The 13,557-nt window shown below is 36.5% G+C and overlaps 1 protein-coding gene across 1 annotated transcript in view; it reads right to left on the reverse strand.

The window, feature by feature from the left end:
- TMEM38B (transmembrane protein 38B) overlaps positions 1-8,278 on the reverse strand; it is a 266,479-nt gene extending 258,201 nt beyond the window's left edge. The window contains exon 1 of the mRNA XM_053702612.1: positions 7,934-8,278. Coding sequence (XP_053558587.1) covers positions 7,934-8,042 — 109 coding nt within the window. The 5' untranslated portion in view covers positions 8,043-8,278. The remainder of the gene's footprint in view (positions 1-7,933) is intronic.
- Between the last annotated feature and the right edge of the window lie 5,279 nt (positions 8,279-13,557).

The following is a 13,557-nucleotide window of genomic DNA, read 5'->3' on the forward strand; positions in this document are numbered from 1 at the left end:
TTTTTGGTTGAGAACCTGGGTTATGCTTGCTTATTGGTGGCTTGAATATAGCCACCAATAAGGAAGCGCTATCCAGGGTGCTGAACTTAAAATGGGCCAGTTGGTAAGCTATACATTCCTGCTTTTTAAATAAAGATAGCAAGAGAACAAAGAAAAATTGATAATAGGAGTAAATTAGAAAATGCTTATAATTGCCTGCTCTATCTGAATCAGGAAGGGAAAAAAAATGGGTTTAGTATCCCTTTAACCCCTGAAAAAAGTTATATTCCAGCAGCAGGAGTGCAGCCAAGCCAGTCCTGAGGAGGTGATTGGTGACTGTGTGTATGCTGTTCCTGATAAAATACTGGGGTAAAGTTTATGCAGGAATCAGGAGTTAATCAAAGGTGGTTCTTTACCCTGGTAATGAATACGGTTAAGGCAGCTATTAAACCATTTATGGCCACTCTCACAACACTTTGTGTTTGGGGAGCAGCGTGCCTATTGTCTCAACTGACAGAGATTTCCTCATGTCGTCCACAGTGCAGCATAGTAGGTGCAGCATCCCAGCAATAGCTTAAAGTGAGATAAAAGTGCAAAAAGTTAAAATGCTATAATGTGTTAGAGGTAGATGTATGTAGTCACCAATCACCATATAACTCCCACTAGTGAACTGCTGTTCCTGAACCTATCTGGGCCTGCTCTTCAGCAAAGGATACTAAGAAAATGAAGTCAATTTGATAAGAGAAGTAAATTGAAAAGTCTCTTAAAACTGCATGCTCTATCTTAACCATGTAAGTTTATTTTTTACTTTCATTTTCCTTTAAGGACGATATCTTCAGGGGGATAAGGGGATGGGACTAAGTGTAATTAAAGGGACAGTAGGGTTGCACCAATACCATTTTTTAAGAGTGAGTACAAGTACCGATACTTTTTTTTAAAACACTTGGCGATACCAATTACTGATACTTTTTATTAATGTCATGTGACAGTTTTTCAAGCACAATACAGACTAATGATTAAAGATAGTTTCTTTATTATTATGAAGAACTGTAACTCAAAAGACATTATGAAATAATCAAAAAGTTGTATTTGCTTGTTGTCACAAAGTTGTAAAAAATCAAAGAAATTTCACAGAACATGTTTATAAATAAATATATTAATAATAACAACAACAACAACAACAATACATAACAAATGTAAAATCACAACCAACCAAAAATGCAATAGAGTAAAAAAATATATAACAGTGCACTGTTTAATCATGGGGAACACTACAATGGGATAGATTACATTGACTGGCAAGCTTTACCAATGCTCTCAATACATGTCCAACTCCATTAGAGTCTATGAAGTTGGAAATGAGAACAGAGCATTGGTAAAGCTTACCAATCAAATGTAATCTAAATCTAGTCCTATAATTGTAGGATGAGTGTTCATAGGAATTAACTTAAATTTTCCTATGATTAAATAAGACCAGGATGTTCCTCAGAGTACAGTATGTTTTGAACATAATTGTGCAAGATGAGAACTAGCAGTATAACAGGCAATCTAGCAATTAGAATCATTTTCAAAATTTAGTGGCAAGTTCTTTTTAAGGAATATACAGGAACACAGCAGCACTACTTGAAATCTTCAAACCTAACGCTAAGCTGAACAGTCTTTTACTTTCCTCACTACTGCATGGGGCAGAAAGATACTTTTGGGCATTTTTAGCCAGAGGTGGAAATCTCAGTTTATTAACTTCAGGGTTTTGTCTGAATGAGGTACAGTGATGTCTCCCAGGTAGGCTTCCAGCTGTATAATAGCAGGCAGCTTTTGGAGCACTTCTCTCAAACGTACAATAATACAAATAACAGCAATTTGTATTGGCAGAAGTGAACAATTTTTAGTTAAGTCTCCACGAATTATAACATGACATTTGAAAAACGCCCCAAGATGGCGTATGGGTAAGATCTAAGATCTGGAGGTATCGGTTTAAGTATCGGAGCATTTGCACGAGTACATGTACTGGTGCAAGTACTCTGTATCGGTACCGATACTAGTATCGGTGCAACCATAAGGGACAGTCTACGCAAGAATTTGTATTATTGTTTAAAAAAATAGATAATCCCTTTATTACCCATTCCCCAGTTTTGCATAACAAACACAGTCATATGCATATACTTTTTACCTCTGTGATTACCTTGTATCTAAGCCTTTGCAGACTCCCCCCTTATTTCAGTTCTTTTGACAGACTTGCATTTTAGCCAATAAGTGCTGACTCCACATGCGTGAGTAGAATGTTATCTATATGGCATACATGAACTAAAGCCCCCTAGCTGTGAAAAACTGTAAAAATGCCCTGAGATAAGAGGCAGCATTCAAGGTAAACACAATTGATTGATAATAAATGGCTTCAGACAAACACTAACCATGATGAGTGAAAGAAAAGTTTTTGTGTTATCATTCATATTCTCTGAAAAATGGCCAATAAATTATAAATTCTGCCAGGGTATGTAAACCTATGAGCACAAGTGTGTGTGTGTATATATATATATATATATATATATATATATATATATATATATATATATATATACTGTCACAGTTAGTGTAGAGCACTAATCCACAGAGAATCCATACTCAGAAAAAATGTATAAAATCCTCCTTGCTTTATTTCAAACTTTTAAAAGCATACTACACGGCCTCCATAAAAACTCCTCACTTCATCAAACAAATGATCAGTGTACAAAGGTACACCTGCATATGCGTTTCGTGCATGCGCACTTGGTCACTGCATAGGTAACTCCCTGTGCACACCTAATTTAAACAAATTGCCTTTAAAGCCCACTTGGTCTAAATATGAGAAGAGACCTTGATTTATTTACGCAAATAACTTTCTTTTCTACTCTTTTTCACACAGGACACCAGTACTCCCTAGACTCTCTATAGTTGTGTTATTTACACACAGTCCAAATAATACTCTGCTAGCTTAAATAGAGATACAGTAAAATAGCATGAAAAGGTGATTTGTATTTTATATATATATACTGTCACAGTTAGTGTAGAGCACTAATCCACAGAGAATCCATACTCAGAAAAAATGTATAAAATCCTCCTTGCTTTATTTCAAACTTTTAAAAGCATACTACACGGCCTCCATAAAAACTCCTCACTTCATCAAACAAATGATCAGTGTACAAAGGTACACCTGCATATGCGTTTCGTGCATGCGCACTTGGTCACTGCATAGGTAACTCCCTGTGCACACCTAATTTAAACAAATTGCCTTTAAAGCCCACTTGGTCTAAATATGAGAAGAGACCTTGATTTATTTACGCAAATAACTTTCTTTTCTACTCTTTTTCACACAGGACACCAGTACTCCCTAGACTCTCTATAGTTGTGTTATTTACACACAGTCCAAATAATACTCTGCTAGCTTAAATAGAGATACAGTAAAATAGCATGAAAAGGTGATTTGTATTTTTAGAGAGAAAAACTAAAATATATAAAGAACTGTGTATATTAAAAGGTAACATATTTAGGATATTGCAACATAACTTTAGTAATTGTATAACAATATAATTATACCACTGTAACATAATCTAGATTCTATCTAGCGCTTAAAGCGGATGTAATTACAATTTGTTTGCAATAGAGTAAATGAGATTTGCAGTTTGAAATGTAACATTTTTGAATATTCATATCTGTCTTCCATTTTCTGATTTATTCACTGTAGCTTTAAAGGCAATTTGTATAAATTAGGTGTGCACAGGGAATTACCTATGCAGCGAACAAGTGCGCATGCACGAAACGCGTATGCAGTTGCACCTGTGTACACTGATCATTTGTTTGATGAAGTGAGGAGTTATTATGGAGGCCGTGTAGTATGCTTTTATAAGTTTGAAATAAAGAAAGGATATTATACATTTTTTCTGAGTATGGATTATCTGTGGATTAGTGGGCTACACTAAGTGTGACAGTGTGGATTATCTTTGGGTGTGTAAAGCAGACACATCGTGCAGCAGCATTTATTTACACAGAGTAACTTGAGCTCACTTATATATATATATATATATATATATATATATATATATATATATATATATATATATATATATATATATATATAATGCCATGCATGTCTGCTATTTCTGACCAAAGGGGATCACAGAGAAGCTTTTATAACCATTTGTGTTATGACTGCATGCACAGTATGTAAATAATTTCAGTAAGAACCCTACATTTTGTGACAAAGTTAACAATTTTTTTAATATGTTCAAATTTGGTGGCAAATCAATGGCATGAAATATAACAAAATGGGCATAGATCAATACCTTGGGTTGTCTACTAAATATATGGTTTTGATAGGTAAATAAAAAAAACAAGGTTCTATTTCTGTTAAAATTGAATCATAGCAAACTGCTAAAAATTATCTGGTCTGTTGGGCAAGTTTTTCATTGAAATTCCCAGTCCTTAAGTGGTTAAACACACAGTAGTGTAGGGTCACTATTCTTAAAATGACATGCTCTAAGAAATTTAGAGCATGTAACTTTTTGGCTATTACGGCCTTTCTTAATTTGTGTGTGTTTTACTGGCAAACAACATGTTAAATCATTGTTGTCTTACCAACAAGGTGTTATGTGCCCCCCCCCCAAAAAAAAAAAAAATTAATTAATGGCTTCTACATTAATCTGTCAACAGAAAATACAACATAAGCTTAAGTAAATTTGCAGTAAACTTAGCTATGACCCATCGTGACAGCAGCACCCAGACATGTAATCTACACTGCAGGCTTAAACAAAGCTTTGCAACAAAGCAGCTCTGCCAACTTCTGGAACTGATACCCAAATAAGGGCAAGTATACCAGTGAGGCAGATGAGGCCCTAGAACAGAGTACCTGCACACTGACTGGAGGGTATCCTCAGCATCACTGTAGAGAAGCAAACCCCTATAGCTGCCTATCTCATGCATCACATTGTGCACAGACACACCACCACATATACTTTGAACGAACCATCAACCAAACAGAGCACCTGCCATCATGTAGCTATGCTGTGGGAGCAGCAACATCAAGTAGGTGTACTGCATGTAACAGGAAACAATGTGGTTTAAAAGTCATGAAGATAAATGACTTAATCAAGTATGTTACTTGGCGCCAAGAGGGATAGAATGTTTTTTATCATTTCTCCAAACACCACATTACACTATACAACTTGTCAGTCTGCCATGCCTTGCATTTGAGGGACTGGTCTAAATACCACCATTTCTTAGTGGTCATCCAAAATATTTACTCCAAACCTTATGAAGATAAAGAACACAGAAATACTCTACCTCTTTCCACTATCCACAAACTTCTTGAGGACTAGGAATACTCTTCCACTTCATCTCCACCCGGTTCCCAGTCTTCAAGATTGTGAGCATTTAAGTATTTCCAAACTTTCCATTTGTATTTCATTCCAATAATAGTTTTAAAGAGAAATGCTAAACTTTGCTAAAGATATCACTCCTGCAGTGGTTGCTCATGACAATCAAATACAAGTCGTGTGTACTGGATGAGATTCTTACCCTGGCATTACATAAATAAACTAGATGAAGCCATCAAGCTCAATGGTAAAGACAGATCCACCAGCAGCAGTGCTTTTCAATTACAATTTTGATTTTTTTTTTGCAACATATTTACATTTGCAAGGATATTTCTCTTAAAAAGGTATCACTGCTTACAGATAACTTTTCTCTTACACGTGAGCTGTCACCAATATAGCAGTACTCTACATGTATGCTCTTATAACACTTTGCAAACCCGCATAACATCATCAGCACTCTGATTGTGCACACACGATGAATGTTGGTGGCAGATTGAATTCACAAATATAATCAAAACAGCAGCAATTATATTGCAGAAAGCATGTAATACAATAAAAATGCAAACACGCTTTTAATGGAATTCAGCTTCTGCGTCCCTTTCATATGAGAGCAAAAAAAAAAAAGGAATAAGGTAATTAAGAACAGGTAATGAAGGCACTAAAGGAATATGGTAAGGGTAAAAATGATGCAATCATATAATTTAAACATTTTCAAGTGGATTGTAAATAGGCAGAGCAGACATAGTAAACATTTTTTTTTAAATCACGTACTTTATTTGATTCATCATTAAAACAACACACACTATGTGGCAAGGTAAGACATCAACCCTTAGACATCCACCATTAGACATCCGACCGGTTTCGTGATACAAAGAATCCGGTTGATGTCGTACCTCGCCACATAGCGAGTGTTGTTTTAAAGGTAAATTAAATAAAGTAAGTGATTTTTTTAATTTTCCGTACATCCGCTCTGCCTATTTAGAATTTATTTGAAGAAAGGTTTAATTATATGATTGCATCATACCTCAACAATATGATTGATATTTCAAAATTAATCTTCTGTGCGTCTTAATGGCTGTAGGAACACAGCCATAGAGGGGGGGGGGGGGTATTATCATTCACTGATGACTGGACATTAATATAGAGGCATCATTTATAGTTAAAAATTAAATGTGGTTGTACAATTCATACTGCATATTGCCACTTTATATATTTTATGCAGCAGCTGCAATTCGGCTAATAGTATGTGTTCTACAAATGACTTGAGCCTACTGTTATGTCAATAATGTTGTCCAAGTTTAACTCCAAATCAACTATTTATTATGCTTCTAACTACTACATAAAACTGGTGCAGAACAGCCGGGCCCTGGGCAACACAGATTTATGCCGCCCCTCTGCCAAACCCCTGTATTCCCTTCCCCTGTATGTCCTAACCACTGTATCGCTCCTTGTCACATATAGAAACATAGAATTTGACTATAGATAAGAACCAAAAAGGCCTATCAAGTCTACCCATATTGCATGTTACTTTTTTCTTAGCCTTATGCATGTCCCAGACATTTTTAATTCCTTTACAGTCTTTGTGTTTACCACCTCAAGTGGAAGTTTATTCCATGAATCCACCATCCTTTCTGTAAAAAATGCATCCTAACATTTCTCCTGAATCTGCTACCCTCTAACTTTAGATTGTGACCCCTTGTTTTGGCATTTGTTTTTTGTGGAAAATGCTATCAGCTTCTTCTTTATTAAAGTCCTTTAATTTATTTGAAGGTTTCTATCATGTCATATAAAGAATAACACTATATATTACACATCCTGATACCATAAACATGTACAGACTGTACATATACACTGCACCATCTCATACCCTCTCCTATGATGATTGCGTGACCTGGGGTGGTTGCCCCTCTCGCCGTGCCCAAAGGGCAGTCCTTAAAACAGCTACAACTATCAGCTTAGCAAACAGACAAGACTGCCTGCAAGAACTTGTTCTTTTCAATTAAACCCAAAACATAACAGCTAAAAACAACTTACATAAAGAATACATATACCGGAATTTATTTTAAAGGAAGCGTTTTGAGTTACAAATGAAACCAGATACCTGTATACTGAATGTAATCCCTTAAAACTGTAACTTGTAATACAGGTTCAGCAGGACATATAAGAAATTATTTTTGCCAGGCCTCCAAACTTTTTTATGGCATTATGCCATATTGAAGTTTAAATGTCCATGAATGAATTCTAGTGTGCATGTACCAATTGTAAACATTCGTTAGGACTGTGGTTATAAACCACTAAGGGACTCGGTAGATATGCAGAGTCTGCTGCCTGGCTGGTTAATGCTTCACCTGTCAAAGTTTATTATTGTCTATAAGACAGTAATTGGGCACAGAATATTCACGTTATGGCGTTTTATCACATTATACAATAAACACGTTTCTAATTCACATGTTGGGCACCAGAACTGACTTATATGGTAATAAGGAGGATTAGCAAATAACAACAGCACACACAGCACAGTTTACAGTGAGCTGCTAAAGTGCAGCGACACTAGCAGCTCCTGAAGTCAATGACCCTGCTGCAGAGCATTGCGCTGAATCCCTCACCTGGCTGCTCACGGGCTGACATCACGGAAACCAAATAGTGAGCGCTGTCAAAAACGGGAAACATGGATAACTGGGAGAATTGCAGAGCCAGCTCTGAAAAAGACTCCATGGTGGAGATACAGAGCTAATAACCACACGGGCTGAACAGTTTGACAGAAGCAGTCTTCTTGTCACTCCCACTTTAATTCACTCCGCTATATGTTGCTCTAGCTTCCTCTTTTTAGACACACCCCTCCTGATCTAGCTAAATCTCTCCTCCACCTCCTGTCTCCGCCCACTTTCACGGATCGCCAACCTTTCTGCCCCTAATTTTAACCTCAATTTCCCTACTGTCCACATTTGCGGATTGCTTATTGGACGCAAAGCGCATGCGTGCAAAATGATGACGCGTTACTCAATGCTTTTGGTAATGGTTCCTTTTCCATAAAATACATTGATGATGATTTTGAGCATGCGCATGTTTAAACACTTCATAGCCATAATGAACAGTAGTAACTACTTAGAGCAGCAGTGGATCGCAAGTATTAGCAGGGCAATTAAAAATGCCCCGAGCTGTATATTGAAGCATCATTTTGGGAAATACAACAAAATTATTTAAATTTAGATATGCTTAAAGAGACAGTCTAAATAAAAATAAAGTGCTAGATTACGAGTGCAGTATCAAGAAATATGAACATTTCACATTCCAATGTTCTTCACGTAGAAGAATATGTTCTATTTATGTATATATATTTATATATATATATATATATATATATATATATATATATATATATATATATATATATATATATATATGATTTTATATATATATATATATATATATATATATATATTATTATTATTATGATTATAAAAGTATAGATATATACCAATATATATATAGGAATAGCCATATAAATACTTAGACAATGTTCTCCTATGTGAAGAACATTGGAATATTAAATTAAATATTAAATACACTAAAAACACAGTATAACACTTTATTAAATATGAATGTTGTATAAATAGGATTTTACATGTTTTTGGCTACTTGACTGCAAAGGGCTCCAATGAACATTATATGTATTTCTCTGTATATATGTCTGTAAATAAATATATTCACATATCAATAAATAAATACATATGTACACACATATAAACATATATATATATATATATATATATATATATATATATATATATATATATATATATATATACAGGTATACCCCACACATACAGCGGGTTAGGGACCGGAGCCCCCTTGTAAAGTGAAAACCGCCTTAAAGTGAAACAAGGCAGTTTTAGCTTTCTTTTCAATGTTTAAAATCTTGAAAACCTGTTTGAACTAATTTATATTATGGGTGCAATAGTGCTGCGTTTTGTTTAACACTAGCACAGCAAGTATTCAATTAGTATTTAATAAATACTGTACCTGTAAAATAGTGACAATTACTTTAGTAAAATTTGCCAGACTATAACACTGAGACACAGATTGCACTGTAATGCTATAAACAGAGTGAACTAAGCATAACAAAATGGTGCCAGTCACTTTTCTCACAATCTCATGAAGATTACAGCACTGTATCAAAATCCTTGGAGGTTGAACTTCAGCTCCACAAAGCGCTGTATTAGCGAATCGCTGTAAAGTGAAGCGCTGTAAAGTGAGGTATACCTGTATACTATACATGTATATCTATGTATCTCTATGTTATACCCTTTGCTGCCTTTCCTTACACCTGAGACCTCATATATTTGAGCCATTGGTTCCGAATTATCAAACTCCGAATGGAACTTGATGCCCCTGTTTCCGTGCGAGCCTTCAGTTATGAAGCAGCGGTTTAAAGACTGCTGCTCCATAACTTGTCCGCCTGCTCTGAGGCTGCGGACATCAATCATCCCAATCCTATGTGATTGGGCTGATTGACACCCCCTGCTAGCGGCCGATTGACTGCGAATCTGCAGGGGGTAGAATTGCACAAGCAGTTCACAAGAGCTGCTTGTGCAATGTTAAATGCCGACAGCGTATGAAGTTTGACGATGAAGTTTGGACCATTAATTCCTACAAATATTTTTTCAGTTCATCAATATTTCTTTGTTGTCTTGATTACACAGCCCTCTTCAGCTCATTCAACAGCATGTCAAGTGGGTTAAAGGGACACTGAACCCAAATTTTTTCTTTCGGCATTCAGATAGAGCATGCAATTTTAAGCAACTTTCTAATTTACTCCTATTATCAATTTTCCTTCGTTCTCTTGCTATCTTTATTTGAAAAAGAATGCATCTAAGCTTTTTTTCTTGGCTCAGAACTCTGGACAGCACTTTTTTATTGGTGGATGAATTTATCCACCAATCAGCAAGGACAACCCAGGTTGTTCACCAAAAATGGGCCGGCATCTAAACTTACATTCTTGCATTTCAAATAAAGATACCAAGAGAATAAAGAAAATTTGATAATAGGAGTAAATTAGAAAGTTGCTTAAAATGTCATGCTCTATCTGAATCACAAAAGAAAAAATTTGGGTTCAGTGTCCCTTTAACCCCTTAATGACCGAGGACGTGCAGGGTACGTCCTCAGAAAAAAGGCAGTTAACGCCTGAGGACGTACCCTGCACGTCCTCGGTGTGGAAAGCAGCTGGAAGCGATCCTGCTCGCTTCCAGCTGCTTTCCGGTTATTGCAGTGATGCCTCGATATGGAGGCATCCTGCAATAACCTTAGATGGCCATCCGATGCAGAGAATAACATTATACATTTATCTCAACACACTTTTTTATTTTATTTTTAGATATTGTTTTATAGATCACTTTTGATTAATTTAATTATGATGTATTAATAAGAGATATCAATATCACTGTAATGGTTGATGATTGTTAGGTTTCACTTTATTATTAGTTATATTTTTATTATGAGGACCAGTTAGGTCTGATATGATCATGGAGCCTCCCATGGTGTTTAAGGTTAGATATAATATTTGTTCATTTATATCACTCGGTTTTATACCCCATGTTAACTATTGGTAGGGATGAATGACCCGTTCAGTTTTACTCGAATTATTGGCACTGATAGGATTAGCAGTAGTTGGATTTGAAGTGAGTGGTAAGATGTTGTACATACTAATGATCTTAGGATCACAATGTGTTGATCATTCTGGTAAAAGTATTGACCAGCTCATCTCTATATCTAGTAGTGGCCCCCACATTTATTGGTGATACTGTTAGGGTGACTAGTGTTGAACAGAAAGAGTTAATAAGACATATTATGAAGTAAGGGTCACAAATAGGCAAGCACTTTTCCGCATATAGTACCTTAGCTATAATGATAATAAATGGTGCTTTCGAAACAGACAGTCAGCTTTTTTTTACTTAAACAGGCTAACACTAATACTTATTATTATAAATACTGGTGAGCCGAGAATAGATATATCTCGGTTATTTAGTATTCCCTTCATTGTCTTGGTGTTTATGTACCATGGTATTAGACAGAGGTACACTTAGGAATGTATATAGTGGGGATTTTAGGGGCTGGTCGCATACTATCGATATATGCCGTATGATCTAGTGTCACCAATTGGATACTTACTGGTACCAGAGTTTAACCTATAGGAGCAGCTATTTGGGATTACAAATATGTAGCCATAGAAACGAATGCATTTATTTATGTGAGTGCCAACGGAATTTATGTTGACAGCCCCGTGACGTAGTAAGGGGGCGGGTACCTCAGTTGACAGACCTGAGACTCGAGAAGTAACTCTAAGATTGATCGGTACTCTTCACTAACGCCGACAATAATTGTAGTGGGCGGCTGGCACCGGGGGTACAATTTACCATATTTGTGAGCCTACGATCTGCTGACACACTCGAGTAGGGGCGTGCAGCAGTCAGCACTCAGGATTGGTCTGGAGGCTGGCGTTTGTCAACCTATCACTGGCGTTTACGTCAGACGCCAAAAAATCACAGAGAATTGTTTACCTTTTAGGATCTTGGTCTCGGTATCCCGATTAACAATAAATTTTGTGAATAAGGCGATTTGTTAGGAGAACTAACAGAGAAATATTGAGGTCTTAATAGAGCAATATGGTATTCAGTATAATTATGTACCAGTCACGCATCACATCACACATAAGCAGACAGGTATGAACATTTATATAGATTTGTTTATTCTATGAGGTTGACAACAGATCAAATAGGCAATTTGGAGCTGGCCACATATACTATGTGGTGAACACATACGCATTACGAATATTATCACTAAACCCTTAGCTAAGATATTATGATCTTTGATGGGCTAGTTAGATCATAATAATATATACATACATATATATATGAAAATAAGCAGCTGGCAATTTTTTTTCCTTTCCCCCCCATTGTATATAACACTTGCACCAGTCCATCAAGCACATTAAGGCAGGGGATGAGAAGTATGCAGGTGTGCCAACTAATGGGTAATTAAACAAAGGGCTTCTGTGATTGGTCTGGTTTAATTTGAAGGGTGGGGCAGTACAGGTAGCTCAGGTATTTATAAGATGTGTGTAGAGTTAGAATTCATGCCTGAGGAAACGGTTGATTCCGAGAAACGCGTTGCATGTCACTTATATACTGCACATGAGTGATATATGTATTTTTAATTGTTTTTATTCTTTATTAAACCTTTTTTAAATCATATATCCTCATCCCAAAATTGATTATTTCTGAGCTACCTGTTTTATCCGGAGGACTGCGGAGGCTCCTGCTTTACTCCTTATACAGCCAGCTGGTTTGCTGAGAAAACCAGCCTGCTTCCACTGGCACAATTGAGTGCCGCTACAGAATGTGAGTACCCTGTACAGATTGTGAATTTATCAGTGTGCTCCTACAGATTCACACAGTGGTGTGCCTTTGTTTGCACCTAGCTCCTGTCTCCATATCGTGGGATCCAGATTCTGAGTCTCTCACTTTGGTTATCCTGGATTGCCTGTTCAGCCAGCTGGTTTGCTGTGAATACCAGTCTGCTCCTATTGGCACATTGGAGTGCCTTCTCATATTGTGAGTACCCTGCACATGTTTTCTATCTGATGTTGGCTGTTTCAGATTCACACATACGGCGCCTCTTTCCTTGTGTTTGATTCTAGATATATTAACCTTTGGAGGGTGAAGATCGAGTGCTGCCTCTGGTTTTGAGAAGACGGATATTTCTACCTTATTTGAGCACCTAGGACTTTGATCTTGTCTTTCATCCAGGACCTAGGACTCTGGTATCTAGTAGTGTGCATACACACACCAATACCATATTTTGTCATATTTGTTATCTGTGTATTGATGTTTTGAAACATATATTTCTTGGTAGCGCCCCCTATTGGGTTTTTCCCTTTGTTTTCACATTGCTACTCCTGTTTTAGTTTGGTGTTATATAGGGGTGCAGCTCATTAATATCCACACACAACATGTTGTCATCCACTGAAAGAGCCCAGAGGAGACTTAATCACAATTCTAATGATAGTGATTCCAATCCCTCTGTTAACATTGACCCACTAGTACTAGTGAGCATTGAAAATCTATTTTCCAAATTAGAGGATCTATTAAAAATAGAGAACAGACATTGGTGGGATTTGGACTGCCTGAAAAAATATAAAGAGAAAAAGCAGATACCCAGAGGGCTTAGACTA

Source organism: Bombina bombina, chromosome 2 (assembly GCF_027579735.1).
Source record: "Bombina bombina isolate aBomBom1 chromosome 2, aBomBom1.pri, whole genome shotgun sequence".
Lineage (NCBI taxonomy): Eukaryota > Metazoa > Chordata > Amphibia > Anura > Bombinatoridae > Bombina > Bombina bombina.